Source organism: Adiantum capillus-veneris, chromosome 16, assembly GCF_014529385.1.
Source record: "Adiantum capillus-veneris isolate H3 chromosome 16, ASM1452938v2, whole genome shotgun sequence".
Taxonomy (NCBI): domain Eukaryota; kingdom Viridiplantae; phylum Streptophyta; class Polypodiopsida; order Polypodiales; family Pteridaceae; genus Adiantum; species Adiantum capillus-veneris.
Window position 1 is genome coordinate 92,445,495 of NC_140946.1, and position 26,860 is coordinate 92,472,354.

The following is a 26,860-nucleotide window of genomic DNA, read 5'->3' on the forward strand; positions in this document are numbered from 1 at the left end:
AACCTAATCTAATGGACTCGTCCGGACATGCAGGTCCTGCGAACAAGCTCACATGCAAGTCCTGCGAACAGGCTCACAAAATTGCCATTACTAAACATCCTAGAATTCTTGACACTCCTATCTAGAGATATGTACAGAATTGGCTCTAGAAGTCGATGAAGCATGTTCACGTGGCACACAGAGCCATGTGCACGTGACACAAACTTCCTATCCACCAATCTGTTAGATGTTGCAAGAGCAATGGTAAGACCTAAAGGCATTATCAAAAACTTATACAATCTCAAACACGTCTTGAAAGTGGGTGGAACCTTCTGAGCACCTTCAAATGGCGCCTTCTCCGTCGAAGAGTGAACTGGAGCTTGCTTGCTAAATCTGTCAATGACAGTCCAAATGCCATCGTGCCCACTCTGTGTCTTCGGGAGATCAAAGATAAAATCCATTGCAATACTTTCCCAGGGGCGAGTGGGAATGGGTAAAGGCTGTAGTAATCCTTGTGCCTTATGCCTGTCAAACTTGACCTTCTGGCATACTAAACAACTGCGAACAAAGTCATCCACATCCTTCTTGAGCCTCGATCAAAAGAAATGACGCTTCACACCTATCAACTCGTAAAAGGTGGACAATGGCAATCGGTCAAAACCTTTTCCCTCAACGGTTGTGTAACACACAACAGTGTTTTCTTCATCAAATAGCCATACCGTATGGAATACCCAAGCACTAACTCTCCATTCTGTATCCGAGTAAACACATCGGAAAAATCCGGATCAGTGGCGTATTGGTCAAACATATCCTCGAAGCTTCTATGATGGATCGCAGAAATAGCCATGACGAGGGGCTTCCGAGACAAAGCATCTGCCACTAAGTTTTTATGTCCTTGAACATGGACAATCTGGAAGTGAAATTGTGATAAGATGTTAGCCCACCGCATCTGCTTTTCCGAAAGCTGCTTCAGTGACAAGAAGTAGCGTAAACTCTAATGATCAGTAAAGACCGTGAAATCGGCTCCGAGTAGATAATGTCGCCCATGATCATGTAATGCCTGAAAGACCTAGCATGGATGACTACCATGATCACGTAATGCCTGAAAGACCTGTAGCAGATGGTGTCGATGTTCTCCTTCATCCTTGGAGAAAACTATAATATCAGAAAGTGCCCACAAAAGATCAATGCTCTCCGAAAATACTATCCATCATTCGGTTGAAAGTTGTTGGAGCATTGGTAAAGGCATCACCAAAAATTCGTATAAACCAAAGCTTGTCCGAAAGGCTATCTTGTGGACATCTCCCAGAGAGATTTTGATCTAATGATATCCGCTTTTCAAATCAACCCTGTTGAAACAAGAGGATCCCTGAAGTCGGTCAAGAATATCATCAATCTTGGGAATCGGGAATCTGTTCTTGATAGTGATTTTATTGAGAGCTCTATAATCAATGCACGTCCTCCAAGATCCATCTTTCTTTAATACCAATAAAACCGGAGAATAGTAGGGTAAAGTACTAGGCTGGATGAGACCCTTTTCAAGAAGGTCTTTCACTTGGTTCATGATTTCTTCATTTTGGGCTCGGCTAACAAGGTAAGGTAGCCGGTTCGGTGTTGTGGTTCCACGAATCAGATCAATAGTATGGTCCTCAGGATGAGATGGGGATAACTCGCCTGGCAGGCCTTCTGAGAAACAATAAGCATGTGTGTGCAAAAATTCTTGTTGTTTTTTGTCTAGTGCAGACATGTTCGTTCGTTGTTCATCATTCAATTCTTTCAAATAGATAGAGTAAACAAAAAGATTGGATTTCATTAATTTTGAAATGGCTGAAACCGATACAGGACGGACTCGCCCTTCAATTTTACATCAAATACAATTTTCCTACCCTTCTCATTTGTCAAAGTCACTTTCTTGGCTCGATAGTAGACCATGGCGTTGTTCTTATGGTACCAAGCGATTCCTAGGAGGACGTCACACCCTTCCAAGGACATGATGTAAAAGTCCTCGTGCCCTAAATACTCCTGACAATGCAAACGAAGTTTGCCAATGACAAGTGTAATGGCTACATCCCGTCCGAGCGCCACTAGAACTGCCTCCGTCGGTGGCCCTATCCTGTCTAAGCATACTCTCGAGTCGTGCTGCCAATTTAGGTGAAATGAAGTTGGTCTTGATCAAAAAAGATAAGGGCTTCCTAATCTTTCACTTTGCCCAAGCGCGGCAAAGTTCTATACTTTCATCCATCTAGCTTAGGTCGGTTCCTATGCAATCCAGTATCAATCCTGCTTTCATCTTGCCTTTTCTGCCACATTCCTCCGTTGCTCTAGTACTCTCTGGCCTATCTTCAGTCTGTCCTCGTTGTCCCTTTTTGGGGCACTTTGCGAAGATGTGCCCTTGTTCCTTGCAACCAAAACACTTCCCCACTTTGAGATAGTTATCTCTCTCTCTAATAGTCAATCGGGATCGTGTATCTTTATTTTCCTGGGGATTCTTTTCTTTCTAATTTCATTCGTCAAGATCTGTCTGGTCCTTTGAGTCCAAACATCTCGCAATATGCCTCCAAAGTATCACCCTTGGTCATCCGAGATGGTTCCAAGCAGTTCTCACATCTCGTTCGTACTCTTGGGTCAACCAAGAAGAAATAAAGAGCCGTTTGAACTTCAACCATTTGATCGGGGCTTCTTTCCTCAAAAGAAGAGTGGAACACCATGTTCGCTTTGTAAAAGTGTTTCTTCTTCGCATAAAACATGTGATCGTCGAAGTCCGAACTGCCATAGGATGACTCCTTCGTAGAGCTATCAGAAATTGGTTGGAACTGATCTTCTTTGCCTTTTTCTTATTCTTTCCAAAGCTTTGCTTCTTGCTTCGCTTCTTGCCCTTTCTGTCCTCCTCACTTGAGTCGAAAGAGGAGGAACTACAAGAATTGTCAGAAGAAGAGGAAGAAGAACTAGGTAGTCCTGGTCGGGCTCGCTACTGCCCCCCCCCCCCCCCCAGCCTGCACATGTCGCCCCTTTCCCTGTTACGCGTGGCCTGTTGTGTGTTGTCACTGCTGCGTGCTGCCCCAACCTGCCAATAATAGTTCGCTGCGCGCTGCAGTTTTCAGCCAGCGCACGCCCGCCTCATGTTTTTCGCCATTGCCGCCTCATCCCCTTTCGCTCGTTGCCCGCAGCCCCCACACAATTGTCCCCCCCCCCCCCCCCCCCAGTTTTGCTCGAAGGACTCGCCCCGCTGCACATTCGTGGTTAGGTGGGCTATCTTCAGCAAGGCTGGGCCTCGCCCTCATCCCTACCGCTCTTCTATTAGCAGCAGACACAGATGGAGGCTCAAGCTCCGCCACAGAGGGACTCTGATGAAGTACCCTCGCCCGACCCCCCTGAGCCCACCATTCGACTTGCTCTCACACCGACAGAGCAAGCGAGCCTAGCCGCAGAGGTGGAACGCCTTCAGGCCACTTCCGTCATCTGCAAGATTCTCGGCACCAGACCCAACAGAGGAGAAGTGCATGATCTTATCCAAGCCTGCCTTCTCGCAGAGGCGAGCAAGATCTTGGATGTTCAATTCCTCGGATGCGGCTACTATCAGATAGAGTTCGAGAGTTCCGAGATGGCGTCCAAGGTCATCGCTATGAGCCCCTTGGCCATCCGAGGAGTTCGAGCCCACTTTCAACAGTGGTGACATGGTTTTGATCAAGTTTACAGGTGTTCTAGTAGAGGAGGCAGACCTTCCTATCTCCGTCTACTTTCTTGGTTTGAGGAGAGAGTACCTTCCACTTTTGTCCACGATAGGCTCAGAGATTAGGATTATCCTAGAGACACCTCGCACGGCAGCCTCAATAGCTGCCAAGGCGGCCGGCATCCCTTCAATACGTGTTCTGGTTCGTGACACCCACATCCTCCCAAAGGTCATCCTACTACCTCGAGTAAGTGGGATTGGTTCCCCCAAAGCGTGTAGTATTCGGGCCTCCTGAATCAGTGTTTCATTTGCATACAGATGGGCCATTTGACAAAGGCCTGTCTTCGAAGGAGACCTCGACCCACAGCGCATGCGCAGCCTCCTAAGACTGAGCAAGCCAAGCAACCAGAGTCCAGACACATAGGACGCACAGGCTGGTACCTCGACTGAGACCGGTGATCAGAATATTAATAAGTGAAAAATGGATAAAATAGGGAAAATGGGTTCTCTGCACTGTAAAATGCTCATGATGGGTACTGACTGTCATGTTGATGATCATGTTGTGTGCAACCAGAGGATATGCAACTACTCTAAGAGCCTGGACATGCACGACCTGCGCATAGGCTCACAAAGGCGCCAGAACACTTCCTACACTGACCTACACCCTGGACCTGAAGTAGCTTGTCCACAAGCACATAGGGTTGGATGTGCACGTGAAATTTGGCATGCTACCATTAAAGCCATCCACAAATCTTTCCAAAATCTATTTATGCTTCTCATATAGAGCTTTTACCATTTGCTCAAGCTCGTCATCATATAATACATCATCTCTAACACTCTGCACATACATAACCATATCCTCGAGGCTTACCTCCTTTCCAATATGCTTCTTGCCTAGACAACCTTGTCATCCTCATGCTCAAAATCATCCAAGTCATTGTCTGAACTACTACCACAAGTCTCATACTTGCTAAAACACTCACAAGCCCTCGCAAGGCCACTGCAAACCACCTCATAGTCAAGGTTGGCGGCATTCACAATACAAACACCATCCTCTATATCAAAAAGACTCACTTCCTCATCACGACTTTCACATTTCAAAACCATCACTAGCATGCTCTCTCATATCCTCATCTCCGCCAATTTGATGCACAATTAGTTGTGGTGTCGATACTTCTAAGCTTCGCAAGTATTGCATTTCAAGCATGGTCCGTGAATTCAAGAGACGCCTACCCTTTTCTATGGTGCCGATCACCTCCTCTACAGAAAAGAAAGTGTTCCCTTCATGCTCGCCCAACTGCACTACCCCTCCTCCCACAACATAGAATAAACATGAGCCGCATGGTCCTCAAGCCCCTACCAGGTATAATCCGCTCTAACCTCGTCGTCAAAGATCAGTATATTCGTCGCCTTCTGTGAGGTCGAACCATTGCTTGCACATCCTCGTCAGGAGTGCTTGCAAAGAGCCTAGAAGTTGCCATGGTCAAATCATGTAACAAAGGTTATAATAAACCTCATGGAGACTCCCTCGACTTCTAAATTTAGGCCAATGTCTCTCCTCAGTGGGGGCACCATTTTCTGATGAAGACTAAAGATAAAATACTCTCTCCCTTTACTAGTTGCCTCTCAACTCTAAACCCTTATTAGCTTGACTGACTAACTACACACACGACCATTTTGACAGCTGCGACAGGAGCTCATTCATGACATCCCACAAGATACTCGGTTGATTCTTGAAATATCTACCCCAGCATTCTCTCCGCTTGTAAAGCCTATTTTGAGGACCTAGGCTCCATTGATTGAATACAATAAAGAAATACTGCCAAGGCGGCCTATTTCAGGGGCCTATCTATCTTAAGAGGGGCAATCCATCTCCATTGTACTAGTATTTGTTGTCTATTCGATGTTTGTTCTAGAAGGATTAGCCGCTTACAAAGCGGATGATGGGAGGTGAAAAGAGCAGTCACCTCATGTGCTGCAACTTTACTTAAAGGCTTTCAGTTTGGAACCCACAGTGAATTTGGGGCAAAGATCTAGAGCATGGGGGTAGTGTGACGCCTCTACTTCTCATGTTCAAGAGATCTCAATACAGCATTGCTTAATAATGGTTGAGAATACAAAATAGCTGCTAGTTTGTGAATACAGGTATGTACAATGCACAATGTTACTTTGGAAAGCATGTAATCAATTTGGCCCCAAGCAAGATGTAATTAACACTTATGTGAGCACCACTAAAATTGTGGGGCCAATCTTCAAAGCTTTCATGGAACCGTCTCTTTTTTTTTCAAAGGCTATTAGGGACCTTTATCCTCTCTAGGGGCCTATTTTCCAAAAGCTTTTGCATAGCCCTCTCTCATATATCATAGTTTTCCATATCACTTTTTACTCTTTTAGGAGCGATTGGCTACATAACTTCGTAAACAATGTTATGACCTTGTATTAGCTTGGTGGCTTCTTGCATAAACAATTTTATGGCCTTATGCTTCGATCTCATGGGGCTTAGAGCTTTATTTTTCTGTGCTTTCCACCTCCATGCTCTTTGGAATAATTAATGCACAAGGTTTCACACACATACACACACACACACACACACACACTTTTTCTGTAAATCTTGTTTGATAGAATTTACAGGTGGGAAACCTCAAAGCGAGGAAAACCCACAGAAAGAAAGGATGCAAAAAGCAGAGCACTATGAGGCTCCAAAGGCTAGAAACAGTCAAAGTAAATCCTATAGGTATCAAGAGTGACGTCTCCAGCGTCATAAGCGAAATACAACGCTTGACCAAGAGATAATTTGAAATAGGAAAAGGGGTCAACATAAGTGCCTTGGAACATTAAGGAGTTCCTATGATGCCAAATGGCCCACAGAGTCCAAAATCTGACCCAGGTAAAGAATGCCGCAAACTCAGATTGTCACGTGACACATCCCAACCCTATGTGTCCGTGGACAAGCTATACCACAGCAGGGTTCAGTCAATCTAGATTAGTAGTGATCTGGCACTTTTGTGAGTCTATTCGTAGACCGTGCATGCCGAGTCACTTAGCATAGATGCATATCCTCCGGTTGCACACAGCATGATCATCGGAATTCCCATCAGAATCCATTAGCATCAGTTAGGGGAATTTTCCAGTGCATTTAGCCTATTTTCCTATTTTTGGTTATTTTCACTTATTATTTTTAAGTGAACTTCCAACAAAAGTAGGTAGGGCAATTTTGCTAAGTTAATATATAAGCAAACCCAAGTTAGCACTTTCTGGCAGAAGAGGTAGCAGGAGCTTCCCGCTCAACAGGCAACTTCTCAGCAGTACCCCCCGTCAGCACCATCAGCACTTAGCCTCGCCATCTCCATTCCCTTGGCATTCTCCCTCTTGCAGTCATCGCCCACAACCACCAATTCCCGGCGTTAGTTTCCCCTGCAGATCAGCCTAGCGTTTTGGCAAAGGACAGATTCAGCTAGCATTTTGGTTTTTTAGCCCTAAACCACATCAGATCCACGCAGTTTTCAGCCTAGACACAGTAGCAGATCAGCCCCCAAGTTGGTTGCAGATGTTCCCCCATTTTCAGCCATAAAAGCGCAGCCAAAACAGTCATTTTCAGCCACGGAAACAGTCCCGAAATTCAGCGATTAGAAGATCTCAGATTTCAGCCACCAAGTCGTCGTCGTCGTCGTCGGCATAGTCCCATTGCATCAGTCCATTGCATTCGCATTGTACACCTTTGTGCAATCAAAGTAGACCACTCTCGCCGACAAGAGTGGGGCCTTCGGAGGAGGGTTTTACAACCTCTCGGGTGTCGTATCTCTTCTCTCTCCTTCTTCAGTCTCATTCACTTGCACGCACAATATCCACTCACTTTGTTCGCGATCATAGCACTCTCCATGAGTCGGAAGGCTCTCTCTTTCCCTAAGAACTAAAAGGAACCTTGAGCAATAAAGATCACTAATCTTGAGAAAATACAACATTCATTCCGATGCACCTTACATTGGTATCAAAGCTTTGGAAGTGTCCTGCATTACTCAAGGAAAGAACCACAAGAACCACAAGAATTTTTTTGCTTGTTGCGATCGCACGAACCCAAGTTTACTTGGGCGTGGCGATTCCTAATCGTGTTTTGTTGAAGAGTGACAAGAATCCCAAGAAAGAAGGGCTTGTCCAGTCTCCCCTTGTGTCTCTTTTCACTCATTGAGAGCGGACAGTGCACTTAGCGGCAGGCCAATTGACGTGAGGTGGGAAAAAGCAACCTTGGTGTGAGCGCAAGGCCGCCGAGGGGTGCGCCCACAGAAAAGGGTAGAACTTGGGTGAAGAGAAGATCCTTCTCCAACGCGATTTGCAAGCGAAAGAAAACCTCAAGAACCCCAAGAACCCAAGACCCTCAAGACTCAAGAACCTCAAGAACCCAAGATTCTCACGAATCAAGGACCTCAAGAACCTCAAGATCCTCAAGAACCCAAGTTCCTCGCGAGCTTAAGACCCCAAGATCATAGTGCATGGTCGTCACCCGAAGCGGAATGGATACTTCGCATACACGTGATGAGCATGAGAGAGGCGACGAAGACTCGTCCCCACCCGGAGATGATTTCTTCAACCCTCCCTCTTCGCCATCTACGCCACCAAGTGCACCAAACCCTATGGAGGAAATGGTCAAGCAGATGATGGCCATGATAGATAGACAAGAAGAAAATCGCCTTGCTCAGGAACGTGAGCGCGATAAAAGAAACGCAAAACTTGCGGCACAACAAGAAGCTAATCGCCTTGCTCTGGAACGCGAGCGCGATGAACGAAAAGCAGAAAAGGACGTCGAGCGTGAAGCTCAAAGGGAGATTCGCAATCAAGAGTTTATTTCCCACATTCTAGCCTCGAAGACCGAACCACCCAAAGATCGTGGGAGTTCCTCTAGTGGTGCAAGCCACGATGCGGATTCCAACCATCCAGTCTCACAGAAAAGTTGACTTTCAGTAAGTATGACGGTAAGATGGATGCTACAGTTATTCATTCTTGGTTGCATCAATTTCACACTACTTTTGCGACAACTAAGAAGACAGGAAATAGCAAAGTTTTGACGGCAGCTATGTACCTTGCCGGCGATGCCATCAATTGGTACCACGCATGGCAAGAGGCACAGCTAGCCGCGCACCTAGAGGCAGCCGACGATTTCACACCCCTCTCTTTTTAGTTGGGTTGATTTCCAAGACAAGCTCAAGGCGCGGTTTATGCCACCTCAGTACCTTGCACGATTAAAGGACGATTGGCGAGCTCTCAAGCAAAATGGTATGCCGGTTATGTCTTTTTCTCATCGTGTTTTGCAGTTAGGTACCCAACTACGCATGTCGGATGATGAGCGCAAAGAGGCTTTACTATTTGCATTGGATGAGTATATCAAATACGATGTCGAGGTATTCGATCCAATCGATCTCAACAAGGCGGTAGCGATTGCTCTCGCACAGGAGATGAAGCACAACAAGGGAAAGCCTAAGGAGAACAAGACTTCCACAAGTACCTCACAGACTTCTCAAAACCCTCAGAACGGTAAGAATGGTAAGAATGATAACTCTTCGAACCAATCTTCCAACAGTATCTCATCAAAGAATTCTTCCAATGAATCTAAGGGTAAGGCTAACACACCTGCTAAACCTAAGCTTACTCCAGATGAAAAGGTAGCACAAGGAATTGTAGGAGGATACATCACTTCGGAAGAACAAAGCACGTATTCTAAGGAAGGTCGTTGTTTTCATTGTCACATTAAGGGTCACATAAAAAGAACATATCCTAAGCTTGAGCCGAATGAATCTAAAGAACAAACAGCACCCACTACATCTGTCAATGCAATGAATGATAACACGATTGTGCCCAAAGTTTCTCAGGACCCTCCCATTGATGATTCTCTCATTAAATATTATGGTCGTACGTCGGGGCACCGTTTTGTCATATTGTTTGACCCACGTAGTATGCATGATGTGATCAGTTCCTCTCTTGTTGAGAGAGCCCGCCTCGAGGTTAGTCCGAGATCTCCTATCGAGGTCTCTGGCTTTCGTCCCGGTATGGACGCTCTCATCACAGAGGAATGCCTTGATGTGTTGTTTGCAATTCAACAGACTGCCTTCACTAGAAGATTTGTTGTTTCTCCTCTCTCAGGATGTGATATGATTTTGGGCATTCGATAGTTTCGTGATAATGACGCTCTCATGAAATTTGCAGCTAACACTATAACTCTCAATGCCGACAGTGATTCTCCTATTGTCATTCATGGAGAGGACATTGCTCCTTCTCCATCTCTCATTGCTAATATGCAGGACCAGGTTGAAAGAATTCGGGATAAGGAGATTCTCTCAATCTCTTTTTCTCCAAAGCATGATACACTATTTGCATGATTATGAGAAGCATGATGAATTGAATGATAATGATTTGCATGATGATTTGGATGATAAAGACAAGCATGATGATTTGGATGATAAAGACAAGCAAGATGCGTTGCATAAAGATGATGTGATTGTTCACAAGGATGATGTGTTAGTGGATGCTTTTTCTAGCGAAGCTAACCTAGTTGCAGATTCGATCAATCACGAAGAATCGATCTTGGCTCTCGAGCCTAGGTCCCAAGAACCCCTTCAGAAAGAACTGATCTTGGCTCTCGAGCCTTGGTCCAAAGAACCCTCACAGGAAGTATTATGTGTTCGCATGATTGATACGCACGCATTGTTCGAGTGTTTCATTCGTGACGGTTTCTTGTATTTTAGTCAACATCGTTATGTGATCCCTTTTCCTAGGCATGACATATTGTATGTTCAACACGTTTCTCTCATGGATGAGCACGAATGTATGCGGATTGTGTATGAAAAGCTGAAAAGTTTGTATGTCAAGAAGTCACATTCCATGTCTCTTCCTTGGCATGACACAATTTCCGAAAGAGCACATGACAATATGAGCACCAAGCATGGGCATTTCCATTGTGATTTGCCACAGTTGATTGATTTAGATCAAACAGAAAAGATTCGACCTCATTGTTTGCATGTGTTTGATGAACGGGTTGCCACTCAATCTCTATGTTCATCGACATTGCATACACGGTCTTTAGAGAAGACAATATTTTTTCCTTCACTTTACATGGAATGGGTATGTTCATGATTTTGTGTTGGAGATGGTTTCAGGAATTTTCAGCCATGGAGATTCTTGAAGACGAAAGAAGTAGGTCTCTAGACGAAGTTGAAGCATCAAAGGAGCCACAGAAGACTTTGTGTCTCTTTCGGCGCGGCCCAGAGAAGCAAGCATTGCAGACCTTTATGAAGTTCAAGTACCACACGACCCACACATCAGAGTGGGCCGGCGAAGAGTCCCTTCCAAGATTCCGGATGCTGTTGGCGATCTCCCTCGACGCCATAGAGTTCGGTACCAGTACCTCACTTTGAAAAGGAGGGGATGTCACGTGACACATCCCAACCCTATGTGTCCGTGGACAAGCTATACCACAACAAGGTTCAGTCAGTCCAGTCAGTCTAGATTAGCAGTGATCTGGCACTTTTGTGAGTCTATTCGTAGACCGTGCATGCCCAGTCACTTAGCATAGATGCATATCCTCCGGTTGCACACAGCATGATCATCGGAATTCCCATCAGAATCCATTAGCATCAGTTAGGGGAATTTTCCAGTGCATTTAGCCTATTTTCCTATTTTTGGTTATTTTCACTTATTATTTTTAAGTGACTTTCCAACAAAAGTAGGTAGGGCAATTTTGCTAAGTTAATATATAAGCAAACCCAAGTTAGCACTTTCTGGCAGAAGAGGCAGCAGGAGCTTCCCGCTCAACAGGCAACTTCTCAGCAGTACCCCCCGTCAGCACCATTAGCATTTAGCCTCGCCATCTCCATTCCCTTGGCGTTTTCCCTCTTGCAGTCATCGCCCACAACCACCAATTCCCGGCGTTAGTTTCCCCTGCAGATCAGCCTAGCGTTTTGGCAAAGGACAGATTCAGCCAGCGTTTTGGTTTTCAGCCCTAAACCACATCAAATCCACGCCGTTTTCAGCCTAGACACAGTAGCAAATCAGCCCCCAAGTTGGTTGCAGATGTTCCGCCATTTTCAGCCATAAAAGCGCAGCCAAAACAGTCATTTTCAGCCACCGAAACAGTCCCGAAATTCAGCGATTAGAAGATCTCAGATTTCAGCCACCAAGTCGTCGTCGTCATCGGCATAGTCCCATTGCATCAGTCCATTGCATTCACATTGTACACCTTTGTGCAATCAAAGTAGACCACTCTCGCCGACGAGAGTGAGGCCTTCGGAGGAGGGTTTTACAACCTCTCAGGTGTCGTATCTCTTCTCTCTCCTTCTCTCAGTCTCATTCACTTGCACGCACAATATCCACTCACTTTGTTCGTGATCATAGCACTCTCCATAAGTCGAAAGGCTCTCTCCTTCCCTAAGAACTAAAAGGAACCTTGAGCAATAAAGATCACTAATCTTGAGAAAATACAACATTCATTCCGCTGCACCTTATAGAGATTGCGGTGACTGGAGCACCCCAAAAAGCCAAAAGCGTCTATGAAAAGATCCGAAAGGAAAACGCAGTCAAAGAGCAGTGACACTTGCCGAATGAAGGCTCTGAAGTGGCGACAACGCCACAGTCTCCTCAGCTTCAAGGCATCTTAGGCAACGGGAAGGAGCAATATGCCATGCATGTAACACACTGCCAACAGGTAGAGCTCCCACCAAGTAGCACCACAAGAAAACACGTTCCTTCAAAGGTAGATGACTTTGCCAAATGCGAGACAATGTGTGGTGCCACCACAAGGATGACTCCGAAAGCGACCACAGTTGATTATCATGATGCACAATCCATACATCAGGCTGAAGGATGGCATAGACATTGTCTGCTGAAATGCAGTCCAATCTAGTAGTAGCCAGATTCCAATCGGAGAAGCGGGAGTCCACATGCAAAGGAGGAATGGGTGAGTGATCAGCAAGCATCCTTTGAATTTCCCGCCAAAGAGGAGAATAGTGAGGACCCAACCGAAAGCGGGACACCGCATCAGCGAACGAAAGAACATAACCCGAGTCATCAACTACCTGATGTACCTGACAGATTCCTTTTGAGAAAGAAAATACGCTTGGCGAGGAGACCATTGAACCAAAGTTGACGCGAAGGCCCTGCTCCCTGCTCCAATGCAGACTCTCCAAACGAAGGGAGTTACCCACAGAGGATTGTCCACCATGCCAAGCCAAATGCGAAGTGACAGTCTTCCAATCAACAATGAGAGAAGAAGTAAAGGGACATCCAGGAATGTGTCCTTCAAGCTTCCCAAAAACATCCCAATAAGTCAATTTCCAATGACCAAAAGATGGGATGACAATGTGCGTACACAAATGTGTGACCATGAGAGCCCAGGGTTGTTGCTGCTCCACCAAAACTCACAACAGCATAGCTTTCTGAGTCAAAACATGACGTCACAAGTCCAAAATATTTAACCCTCCAAGCAGCTTGAGAGAACATAGCTTGTCCATAGATAGAAGCCGAAGACCCTTCGCGCTAGACGAGGTCCGCCAAAAATTCTCTAAAATACTGGACATGAGGGACTGCGAGCGCAACCGAGGCCAAGATAGCGAAGACAAGCAAAACTGCACATAAGCTACAAGGATGCATTGGACAATCCTGAGACGCACATGAAGTGGCCACGTGGACAATTTCCAATAATTTAACTTGGAATACAGACAATGGAGCACCCAATCCAGTTTTTGCATAGCTGATACATACCAACCCAGCGGATAACCCAAATGGCGAAGCAAAACGTGCGGAGGAACAATCTCCCCAGGCCACAATATCATATGCCAGTCACACTCTTTCAGAGGCAATAGCTTGGATTTACAAAAGTTAACCTTGAGACCTGCTGCCAATCCAAACAAGTGAAGAGTAAGCATAATTTCCTGTACATCATCATAGTGATTGCGAGGCATAAACAAAGAGTCACCCACATAGGCCTGACCAGCAAACTGCCGTCCAGAAGGTAATGTCAGGCCATGTAATCTACCAGTGGAAGTCAAGGAATCCAAATACATAAACAAGGGGTGAGTAGCAATCGCATAAAACAAAGCACTAAGAGGGCATGCCTGCCTTACCGACCGTCCCAAAGGCCAAGATTCTGTGAGAGATCCATCCAACAAGCCTGCAGAAGTGTTATGTGCATACAAGAAAAGCACGACACGGGATAGCCTAGGGCCAAATCCCAAGTGCTACATGGTATCCGCAATATAATCCCAAAGAACAGTATCAAATGCCTTTTCAATGTCAACCTGCATAACCAAGACATCATGTCGAGTATATTTCCCATATTCCATACCAACGATGACATTCGCGAGGTTATCAATATTTGATGTCGTGGAATGAAGCCGTATTGAGATTGATGCAAGCCTTCATGCAGAAAGCACTTGAGTCGATTAACAAGCATTTTTTGCCATTAATTTGTATACCACAAGCATGAGTGTAATAGGCCTCCAATGAGAGAATTCTTCACACAATGCATGCTTAGGTATCAACTTGAGCAAACCTTCTTTCCAAGAGGAGGGCAATTCCTGTTATTCCCAAGTTGTATTCATCATGAACAACAGAGGTAACTTCAAATAATCCTAGAAAGACAAGAAAAATTCCACAGAGAGACCATCCCAACCAGGAGCTCTCCACCGGCCCAAATCAAGCAAGCTTGCATACAATTCCGACTCACTGAAAACAGCTTCCAAGTCTTGAGCCTGCTGCATGGAAAGAATGGGAGTAACATGCGATAGAAACATGTGACGCGCTTCGCGAGCTTCTCTCGTGGGAAAAGAAGGGGCCTCAAAAATCTTGCCATAATGAGAGTGTAGGGCTAGTGCTAGCTCCCGTAAAGTGGAGGTTCACTCCCTTGAAAGGTAATTTAACTCTCCGTAGAGCTTGAGATTGCCTGGAGTGATGCAAATGCTGGAAGAATTGTTTAGAAGCGCATCCTTTATCTGCAAAAGCCTGTTGACGAGCTCGAGTCTGCCATTTGGCCAATTTCCTCTCATCATTGTGCGTAACATAGTGCGAGCAGAAAGCAACTCAGTCATTTGAGTGTAAGAAAGAGAAGAATGATTAGCCAAGTGCATTAATCTGCTACAAGCATCCTTTGCCTAAGTAACCTGTTCCCTTAATTGTGACAAATAATCCTGGATAACACATTGAACACGCATAAGAAAGCGGAACCAAGCTATGTCCATATCAACGTTCATCTGAGAGATCAAAGGCGGGATGATATCAATCCACAATCATAGCGCGAAAAAGCTCACGCTTGAGATAAGCATTATTGACATGCAAAAGTCTCTTCTTGGATAGGCAGTCATAGACATCAAAAGAGCCAAAACGAAGATTCAAGCATACAGGAAAATGGTCTGAGAGACACATACCATAATCAATCCTCATCTCACATACGAAGTCATCATACTATTGCATGTGAAAAAGATACCAACGATCCAACCGAGCGCAATACATAGATTGAGCATTATGCTGAAAAGTGAATCCTGGATCAGCCGCATGCAAAGAGGGCCACAAATCAAGCCCATTACATGTCAACATAAACTAATCCCATGATTGCCGTTTCATATGAAGCACCTGAGAATGCCCAACAGTATTATCCGCAAGGTTTGATGCATTATTAAAATCCCCACAGAGAAATGCATTGGAACGCCAACAATAAGAGGAGATAGCACTCCACAACTGTGTCCTATCTGCAGAAGTTGTGCATGCATATAATCCTCCAAATTCGAAAACTTCCCCATTAACAATACAATGGATGACCATCCATCTCCCAGCCGGGTCATTGAAGACCAAGGTCGAGAAGAGTTCATGCCGAACAAGTATAAGCACTCCAAAATAGCCAGATAATCCTGCATAAGCTATCCAGCAGCCCGCAAAGTAAGAAGCATGTCCTGCAAATTGATGTTGGTTATGCTCTTGAAGAACCACAATGTCCGCTTTACATGTATGTACATAGTGCGAGGTGAGCCGCCACTTGTCGTGATTGCATAACCCACGCACATTATAGGAGATGCAATTCAAAGAACTATGCATTCTATATGGTATATACAGTGGGCCACGAAACGGGAAAAAGGGAGAAAAAGGGGGAAAAACTCAAGTACCAGTGCCCATCGACACATCCTCCCCAGCTGTAGGTACCTGAGGAGGTGGGTCAAGACCTGAACCAAGATGATTGAAAATAAAGGCACCTTGCGATGAAGAGGCTTCTCCTGTAACAACTTCCTTGTAAGAGCGAACAACCTTGTCCCAAGCTTCAACCAAAAAAGTGTTGTCATTACAAGGAAGTTTTTTTTTAGCAACATTCTTCAAAGGGGGCACATAATTACGAGAAGATGCCGGAATACGAGCTGAAGCGGCTTTAGTGGGTTTCTTGGACACTATCCAAGTTTGAGAGATTAAAACATGTTCTTTTCCTTTGTCTTTAATATTTGGAGAAGCAAAAAGTGCAAACAATTGTAATTGTTTCCCTTTGCCTTTATTCACCCCAGCTGTCGAGGAGGAGGATGAAGAACCTTTGGTTTGAACCTCAGTAGAAGATTTCAAAGGTGAGGGCGGTTGAGGGGTAGGGACAGCTGAAGGAGGTGGTTGCAAATTTGGTTTCGGACATTCGGATTGCATATGACCAAATTTGCCACAGCGGAAGCAAGAATTTGCAAATTTGTCCCATTTAAGTTTAAATGGACGCTTTCCAACCACTGCATCCCCAGAATCGATCGAAATACCTGCTAGTGTGGGAATATCCGTGTCACACAGAATACAAAAACGATTTGTGTTTGCATCCCAAAAGCATAAATTTTAATGGAGTTAGCTCATTTAAATCAGCTGAGCAGCCAACAAGGGAAGAAAGTGACGCCAAGTGCGAGGAAAGTCAACCACTTCAACCCAGACCGGACACTTGTGACAAATGAGGCTCTGATAGTCCTTAGTGAGAGCCTAGGGGAGTACAGGAGTCATCTGCGTATTGAAGAAAAGAGGAGACGTTTCAAGCAAAGCATCCCGAGCATCCATGTCTGCCAGCAAGACTTCATAGAAACCTCGCGCACCAAATTAAACCCCTCTGACTGCTTGCCGTTTAAGAAGTCAACCCAATGGCCTACATCCTGAGCAGTAGGCATTCTACCTGAGAAAAAAAGAATCACCGCATAACGTGCATATTGAGCCATAGTTACCCGGAACGGGAACTGGGAACCGGAACGGGAGGGTCCGGAATGGGACGGGAACGGGGAGGAGGAGGGGGGGCCGGAACGGGAACGGGGCCGGAACGGTCCACTATAGTAAGGCTTGCATTACCTCCATTCAGCTTAGTCCCAAATAAACTCCTAAACAACCCCAAAACTGCCCCCAAATCTGCCTCCTAACCTGCCCTCAAATTGCACCGAATATGTTCTCCAAACAGCCCCAAATGTGCCCCCAAATGCCTATTTTTGCCCGTTCCGCCCCGCGTTTTGCCGTCCCGCCTCATGTTGCACTTCGTTCCCCCCATTCCAGAACAACATTCCGGTTACACCCCGTTCCGAAACGGCATTCCGTTCCCATCTCCGTTTCGGGAACGGGACTTGTCCGGAACGCCATTTCGGAACGTTTGGGTTGTGTTCCCCCCGCTCCCTGTTACACTGTATTGAGCAACAAGGTCCATAAGCTCCTGTATAGGAATGCGCACTTCCATGACGGGGGCGGATCTTTTCCAAGCTTGATGTGCATCCTGGAAGTCCTCATGCAAACATTCTTTGATAAAACTTAAAGCATCTATGTCCGAAGTTTCCATGGCTTTCCGGCGCTTGTATATACACTGCTCAATCGAATCCATGTGAAGCTCACACACACACACACACACACACACTCTTTTTTTTTTGGTGTTTTGAATGCTATTCACACACACACACAGAGGCTAGCTGTACACAAACCCTGTTGTTTGCACACACACACCCACACACACTTTTTTGTACACACCCTCTTGCTTGCACACCACACACACACAACTGCATAGGTGAAGAAGCACCTAGGCCAAACCCTAACCTGCTAGAAATCCCTGACGCAGGCAGTCTACTGTATAGGATCGCGCGCAGACAGAGGAGATCCGCAGAAGCTGAGGGTAGCTGACCGTGGCACAAGCTGATGACGAGCTGTACGCGCGCAGGCTGAGGGTAGCTAATCCACCCTTAGAGGAGCGTAAACTGCAGATACAGGCTCATGCAGGCTGCCATATAGGTTTCGTGCAGGCAACAGTTTATATATATATCTATATATACATCTATTCTATATATAGATGTATATATAGATATATATATAAACTGTTGCCTGCACGAAACCTATATATATATATATATATATATATATATATATATATATATATATATATATATATATAGAGAGAGAGAGAGAGAGAGAGAGAGAGAGAGATCAACCTCCAGTCAGCCATTAAGACAAATTGATATATGAGTTTAAAAGCGCGGGGGGGGGGGCATGTACTACACTGGAAAATAGGAAGGAAAGACTTTCTTAAAACAGAATTTATTCCAAAGGCCTCATTAGCCAGTTAATGAAAAAAGCCTTGGCATTCCACTACATAGGACTGCATGGCAACTTCAAAGGACCAAATTGATTACTTGAAGCAAATGATGTCTCACCTAAACCACAGCAAACAGCAGCGCCAACCATCCCTCCCCCTATGATCACAACATCAAACTCATCCTTTGTATTCTGCACAAAAAACAAAGAACTCGTCATATCCAAATGCCTCAACAAAAACTTTAATCATTAGAGCTTCAACTGAGTAATATCACAAGAAGAACCTAATGTCCCATCAGAAAAATGAAAACAATGGCAGTTACAGTTCGAAAGTAGCTGCCTTTCTGAAAAGACATAAAATTATTTCCTTCTATCCTCCGCTCATCCTTCAAAGACGTCGCAGCCCACAACTTGCAGCGGAATTTTCAAAAACATATACCTTCATAACTTCAGAATAGTCTGAACTAACGAATCACTCATAAAACTATAAAAGCAAGGGACACAAAGAAAAAAAAAAAACTAAATCACTTTATGTGCTACGAAACAAAACTAGATAAAACAAAACATTATTAACTTAAAAATGTTTCTAGAAAAAGCATGCGCAAAATAAGTTGACGCAGCTTACTTGGCTAAAACTTAAAACAGTTGACTTTTGGGGCAGCATTGACTTTTCGCGCTCAAGCTTTTAGCAATGGCTTTTAAGAACACCCGCTTTTTGTACTAACTGATTTTTGGCTAGGGGCCTTTAAAAGAATGCCCAGGGGGGCACTCTTGGCAGATCAGCTTGGTAGCACAATCACAAAAAGAAGTACCGAATGGGGCGCTAGACTTTGCGGCCAGTGCATTTGGGAGTGGAACTCCACCACTTCGTGTCGCGAATACTTTGGTGGTTACAAGTTTAAGTGTTAAAGTATTCAGTTCTGTTCGTGTGTTGCTGTGAGATTACCACCTTGTCCATTACGTCCCTAGACATCAAGGTGGGCAGGTTGGGCACCTGCAATATGTCCGGCCAGTGTGAATCGACTCTGCATTATAGCACGCTGAATTCTCTGTTTTTGGCCTCCAATTTTCACCACAACACCTCTTCGGTGATTCCCTAGCTTCCTTGAAACTCCTAGGACTTGTAGGCATCAAAGCTGGCCGAACCCTACATCTGCCGAAAACCGCAGCAAGCTGTAAATCTCTGTTTTGCGCTCCGATTCACGTGTCGATCACTCTTGTTGGTAGCCCTCAAGCTCCCGCACTCGTAGGGTCAATTTCCCTTTATATTAAACGTGATTCCTCACGGGAAATCTCTCTAGATTGTCTTGAATAAGCACCCAAGGCTTTCTCGAGGCTCCCCTAGCATTACCTTACAGTTTAGGTGCAAAACCCTAAACCTGCAAATAAACACAGCAGGCTGTAATTCCCTGTTTTGCATCATTTTGAGCGGAGCAAACACGTCTACGCGTGTCTCAAAAGCTCCTGCATGTAATGGGATAGTTCCCTTGCGAATCGGATGAGTTCACACACGAGAAAACTCTCCATTTTCGCAATTTGTCGCCATGGAACTGTGCGTATCTATGGGGGATTAGCAATTAGCTAATCCAGTTCCTGTACAAAAAGGCTCTTGCCTTGGCAAACGGCATAAAATCCCCAAAACTATACATGGGACATCTGAGAAGCCCAACTAGAGGGGCATTACCATATGTGCAAAGGGGAGAGAGAGATACACGAGAGCAACTCATCGCGCTACATGAGACAAGGGAGAAGGCAAGCTTTCGATTCAAGCTTTGATCACCTACACCCACTACGCAAGCACACAGTGTTCACAACGATAAAAAACAGCCTCCTCAATTTTGGGTGGCCGCTCTTGAATGACACTTCTGGAGTTTATAGCTAGAGAGAAGAGAACACAAATGCGTACATGCGCACATCCAAGCACAAACAAATAGACCTACAGGTTGCTCTCCTACTGCCATGTGTCCGGTTTGCTCCTTTTTGTTTGATTCCTAGTACCCACCAGCTTATAAAAGCTTATAAAGTCCTACCAAGGCCTAAATTTAACCGAGCCTAGCCACTTTTTTACTAGTCAGATTCTAGTGCCGATCGGCCCAACCATCTCATGGCTACCTGGCCTTGACTTGTGCGGGTGAAACTCTCGGCTAACGGCCGTTTCACACCGTCCATGCAATGTTCGGGCATTTGTGATTTCAAAAAGAGGGTCCCAAAAATTAAATAAAAAGATCAAGGGAAAGAAGCCAACAAATATAGCTAGTTTGTCACAGCCTCGTGACACGCACCATGCCGGTCCAGTTTTCACCTGTGGCCATGAGCACTTGCCTCTTCAATTCCATCCCGACCCCTTCAAAGGGGAGCGGAAGGAGTTCGAAGAGACTGCCATTGACTCTTGGTTGGCGAAATGGACGGCCTACTTTGATTTGTATCGTTTACCGACGCCCAACGTATCGGTCAAATACATATCATATTGTAGGGCAAGGCCTACACATGGTGGGCAACGTTATAGCCTTAGCCAACAGCTTGGATAGATTTTTAGTTGGTTTTTTGCGATTGCTTCGTGCAAGTGAACAAGATCAAATGCTACAAGAAACTATTCAAGTTGGATATGGGAAAGAAAGCTTTGGACGCTTACTCACAGGAATTTAAGGACCTCGTCCACAAGACGAAGGCCTTGAAAAACCCAAAAGTCATTTTACACATGTTGTATCTATTCGGATTGCCACCAACATACCAAAATGAGGTATTGTGCAATTCATTGCACCATTGCAGGACATTTACAAGTTTGCGACGAATTACGACAATACTTTGGCCATGCCAGCACGGAGTGGCCCGGTAGTGGGGGAGACCTCTAGGATGACAAATCTAGTACAAACACTTTGGCCTTTAGCAAAGTTTAGTGTGACACCGCTAGATACAGCAGGTTGCAAGCACGTTGTAGTACACTTGTTTGTTGACACTCAAAGCTGCCCTTGGTATGTATTTATACATGAGGATTCTTGGACATAGGATGTAGCCTTACGGACTGCACGCTCAGCTTGGGCCTGGGTGGGACAGTCACTTCACCTGCGTCTGTCTAGAGATCGCTCGGATGCGGATTACTCCCCATCAAAGCCGGCCTCTAAGATAGCAAGGTTCGCTGCTATTGTAGCATCTGTTTTTTCTCATTGACTCCATGAGGATCGTCTCATGGAATATGCAAGGATTAGAAGGACCCCAGTTTCACTATCAGAGGGGTCGGTTGTGTCAAGAACTTCAGTGATGCCTGTGGGTGGCGAGATTGATATTCTTATGCTACAGGAGCATCATCTCTGTGACAGCTGCATTGGACGATGTGGTCAAATTTTGCGTGGTCGCTATGAGACATTTCGGTCAGCTGCATTTGGATCTGGAGGTATCCAGTGTTAGGTGCAGCGGAATGAATGTTTGCGCTTTGCTCAAGATGAGTGCTCCGAACTGTGCTCAAGGTTCCTTTTAGTTCCTATGGAAAGTGGAGCCTTCCGTTCTTAATGGAAAGTGCTATGATCACAAACAAAGTGAATGGACACTGTGCGTGCGAGTGGATGAGACTGAGAGATAATGAGAGAAGAGAGATACGACACCAGAGACGTTGTAAAACCCTCCTCCGAAGGCCCCAATCTCGTCGGCGAGAGTGGTCTACTTTTGATGCACAAAGTGGTACAATGCGTATGCAATGGACTGATGCAACTTGGGACTATGCCGATGACGACAACGGTGATGACGACGACGACTTTAGGGCTGAAATCTGTGGTCTTCTATCTGCTGAATTTCGGGGCTGTTTCGGTGGCTGAAAATGACTGTTTTGGCTGCGTTTTTATGGGCTGAAAATGGCTATCTTCTGCAACCAACTAGGGTTGAATCTGTTGCTGTCCTTAACTGCTGAAAACACTGCCTCTTCTGCTGCAGATTGACTAAAAATAAAAAATGCTGATGTTTTGGGGTGATGGCGATAGATCTGCAAAACGCTGGCAGATGCAAAAACGCTAGGGTGTATGTATCTGCTGCGGTCAAGAAATGCTGAAAAACGCCAAGCAATGGTGGGGACTGGCGATGGAAAACTGAAAACGCTAGGCTTGGGGAGGGAGGTCGCCAAGGCTTGCGGGTTCTGAGGGTACTACGGGGTTCTTGCTGAGAAGACGCCTGTTGAGCGGGAAGCTCCTGCTGCCTCTTGTGCCAGAAAGTGCTAACTTGGGTTTGCTTATATATTAACTTAGCAAAATTCCCTACCTACTTTTGTTGGGAAGTCACTTAAATTAATAAGTGAAAAATGTCAAAAATAGGAAAAATAAGCTAAATGCACTGGAAAAATCCCCTAACTGATTCTAATGGATTCTGATGGGAATATCGATGATCATGCTGTGTGCAACCAGAGGATATGCATCTATGCTAAGTGACTGGGCATACACGGTCTACGAATAGACTCACAAAAGTGCCAGATCACTTATAATCTAGACTGACTAGACTTACTGAACCCTGATCATGTTGTAGCTTGTCCACGGACACATAGGGTTGGATGTGTCACGTGACATCCCCTCCTTTTCAAAGTGAGGTACTGGTACCGAACTGTATGGCGTCGAGGGAGATCGCCAATAGCATCCGGAATCCTCGAAGAGACTCTTCGCCGGCCCACTCTGATGTGTGGGTCGTGCGGGACTTGAACTTCATAAATGTTTGCAACGCTTGCTTCTCTGGGCGGCGCCGAAAGCGACAGTCTTTTGTGGCTCCTTCAATGCTTCAACTTCGTCGAGAGTCATGCTTCTTTCTTCTTTAAGAATCTCCATGGCTGAAAATTCCTGAAACCGTTTCTAACACAAAACCATGAACATACCTATTCCATGTAAAGTGAAGGGAAAAAATCTTGTCTTCTCTAAAGATTGTGTATGCAATGTAGATGAACATAGAGACGGAGTGACAACCCGTTCATCAAACACGTGCAAACAATGAGATCGAGTCTTTCTCTTATGATCTAGAGCAATCAACTGTGGCAAAACAAAATGGAAATGCCCAAGCTTGGTGCTCATACTTTCATGTGCTCTTTCTGCAATTGTGTCGTGCCAAGGAAGAGACATGGAATGTGACTTCCTTGGGTGTAAACGTTTTATCTTTTCATGAGTAATCTGCATACATCCGTGCTCATTTCATGAGTGAAACGTGCTCAACGTACAATATGTCATGCCTAGGAAAAGGGATCACATAAAGACGCTGACGAAAATACAGGAAACGATCACGAATGAAACACTCGTACAATGCGTGCTGACAAATCATTCAAACACAAAGTACTTCCTGTAAGGGTTCTTTGGACCTAAGCTCGAGAGCCAAGATCGATTCTTCGGAATCTATCGAATCTTCCTGTGGGGGTTCTGTGGACCTCGACTCGAAAGTCAAGATTGATTCTTCGTGATTGATCGAATCTGCAACGAGGTTAGCTTCGCTAGAAAAAGCATCAACTAACTCATCCTCCTTGTGAACAATCACATCATCTTCATGCCTATCATCATGCTTGTGATTGGCATCCATATCATCATGCTTAGCAATATCATTCAAATCATCATGCTTATCTTTGTCATCCAAATCATCATGCTTGTCATTCAAATCATCATGCTTATCATCATGCAAATCATTGTGCTTATCATTGTCAATCAAATCATCATCATGCTTCACACAATCATGCAAATCCTGTGTGTCATGCTTTAGAGAAGAAGAGACTAAGAGAGTCTCCTTTTCCCGAATCTCTCGCATCTGTACCTGAGCTTGACAAAAGAGTCACAAGAACTCTTCCCTTCTTGCTTTGTTTTCGCGATCAAATTCTGCTTGTCTTTCTGCACGTCTGCGTTCCATTTATGCTTTTCTTTCGTTGCATTCACGATCCAATTTGGCTTGTGGCTTCCAAGCGTGCTTGCTCGTGCTCACGCACTATGGCTGCCATTCTTACGGTATTTCTTGCTTCGTGTTGTGAATTCAGTTCGATAAGCAACAGCTCCAACTCCTCCATTGGAGTTAGTGCAATTCTTGACGTAGATGGGGAAGGGGGAGGGTCGGAAAAACCTCCTGGTGGGGAAAATTCTTCTTCGCCTCTCTCATGCTCATCACCTCCAAGCGAAGTATCCATTCCGCTTCGAGTGATGACCATTCTAAAGTCGTGGGTTCTTGTGGGTTCTTGTGGTCTTGGGTTCTTAAGTTCACGAGGAACTTGGGTTCTTGGGGGTCTTGGGTTCTTAAGTTCACGAGGAACCTGGGTACTTGAGGGTCTTGGTTCTTGGGTTCTTGAGGTTCTTGAGGTTTTCTTTTGCTTGCAAACCGCGTCTGAGAAGGATCTTCTCTTCACCCGAGTTCTACTCTTTACAGCGGGCGCACCCCTTGGCGGCCTTGCGCTCACACAAAGGTTGCTTTTTCCCACCTCACATCGATTGGCCGGCCGCTAAGTGCACGGTCCGCTCTCAATGAGTGAAAAGAGACACAAGGGGAGGCTGGACAAGCCCTTCTTTCTTGGGATTCCTGTCACTCTTCAACAAAACACGATTAGGAATCGACACGCCCAAATGAACTGGGGTTCGTGCAACCTCAACAAGCAAAAAAAATTCTTGTGGTTCTTATGGTTCCTTCCGTGAGTGATGCAGAACACTGCCAAAGCTCTGATACCAATGTTAGGTGCAACGGAATGAATGTTTGCGCTTTGCTCAAGATGAGTGCTCCGAATTGTGCTCAAGGTTCCTTTTAGTTCTTATGGCAGGTAGAGCCTTCCGTTCTTAATGGAAAGTGCTATGATCACAAACAAAGTGAATGGACACTGTGCGTGCGAGTGGACGAGACTGAGAGATAGAGAGAGAAGAGAGATACGACACCAGAGACGTTGTAAAACCCTCCTCCGAAGGCCCCACTCTCGTCGGCAAGAGTGGTCTACTTTTGATTGCACAAAGTGGTACAATGCGTATGCAATGGACTGATGCAACTTGGGACTATGCCGATGACGAGGACGATGATGACGACGACGACTTTAGGGCTGAAATCTGTGGTCTTCTATCTGCTGAATTTCGGGGCTGTTTCGGTGGCTGAAAATGACTGTTTTGGCTGCGTTTTTATGGGCTGAAAATGGCTATCTTCTACAACCAACTAGGGCTGAATCTGCTGCTGTCCTTAACTGCTGAAAACGTGCCTCTTCTGCTCTACAGATTGGCTGAAAATCAAAAACGCTGGGCTGCCTACTAGCGTTAGTGAAAACGCTGAGGTTTTGGGGTGATGGCGATAGATCTGCAAAACGCTGGCAGATGCAAAAACGCTAGGGTGTATGTATCTGCTGCGGTCAAGGAATGCTGAAAAACGCCAAGCAATGGTGGGGGCTGGCGATGGCAAACTGAAAACGCTAGGCTTGGGGAGGGAGGTCGCCAAGGCTTGCGGGTGCTGAGGGTACTGCGGGTTCATGCTGAGAAGATGCCTGTTGAGCGGAAAGCTCCTGCTGCCTCTTCTGCCATTGAGTACTAACTTGGGTTTGCTTATATATTAACTTAGCAAAATTGCCCTACCTACTTTTGTTGGGAAGTCACTTAAATTAATAAGTGAAAAATGTCAAAAATAGGGAAAATAGGCTAAATGCACTGGAAAAAACCCCTAACTGATTCTAATGGATTCTGATGGGAATGCCGATGATCATGCTGTGTGCAACCAGAGGATATGCATCTATGCTAAGTGACTGGGCATGCACGGTCTACGAATAGACTCACAAAAGTGCCAGATCATAAGAATCTAGACTGACTGGACTTACTGAACCCTGATCATGTTGTAGCTTGTCCACGGACACATAGGGTTGGATGTGTCACGTGACATCCAAGGAGGGGTATGTATGACTATTGCGAACTCATGGCAGCTGGCCATTGTGAGCAGAGGTATTATTGTGCCAGGCAGGGCTCAGTGGATTACTATGCAAGTTCAAGACCACCTCATGGGTTTCCTGAACATATATGCGCCCAATGTAGCAAGTGCACGAGCAGAGTTTTGGTCTCATATTGTAGAGTCTTTGCTGCATGCAGAGCAATGGTCTGTTGGGGGAGACTTCAACATGTTGGAGGATCCCTCTGACAAGATTGGAGGTGGTCAGGCTATTGTACACGAGGCTGAGTTGGCATCTTGCGAGGAGCGCCTATGTATGACTTTGAGGGTTTCTGATGTTTGGCAGCATTCACGCTTCGTGAGGTCCCCTGAAAGCTTATCTTTCTCTCGCTGTAACCGCAGAGTAGGAGGAGTGAATCTATCTCTGATAGATCACTTCAACGCTAGTGACCACATCTGTGACATGGGGGGATCTATTTGCATCTTGGCAGGGACTACGCATCGTAGAATCGCGATCAAACATACCTACGAGCTTGAACCACATTTCGTTGGCAGTCTTCAAGGTCTGAATAGCTGCAGAATGGTCCTTTGTAAGAGATTTCGAAATGGCCGACATTGCCTTCGCATTAGCCGTATCCCGATCGACACACGATTTGAGATATTCTTCATCTTAAAGGCGGGTGTACCTGTTGTGGGAATCCCGTGTGGGACGAGATTCCGAGCCGTCGACAACATCCCATAAACCTTTCCATGAGAACCAGAGTCGCATAATCAAGTTCCAATGAGCGTAGTTATTCCCGTTCAATTTGCCGTAGGAGCTTGAGC

The 26,860-nt window shown here is 45.4% G+C and overlaps 1 protein-coding gene across 1 annotated transcript in view; it reads right to left on the reverse strand.

Moving 5' to 3' along the window:
• Positions 1-26,860, reverse strand: part of LOC147439459 (FAD/NAD(P)-binding oxidoreductase family protein) — a 92,049-nt gene that overhangs the window by 42,825 nt on the left and 22,364 nt on the right. Inside the window, exon 2 of the mRNA XM_086485305.1 lies at positions 18,313-18,385. Within this exon, the coding sequence (XP_086341431.1) occupies positions 18,313-18,385 (73 nt within the window). The remainder of the gene's footprint in view (positions 1-18,312; positions 18,386-26,860) is intronic.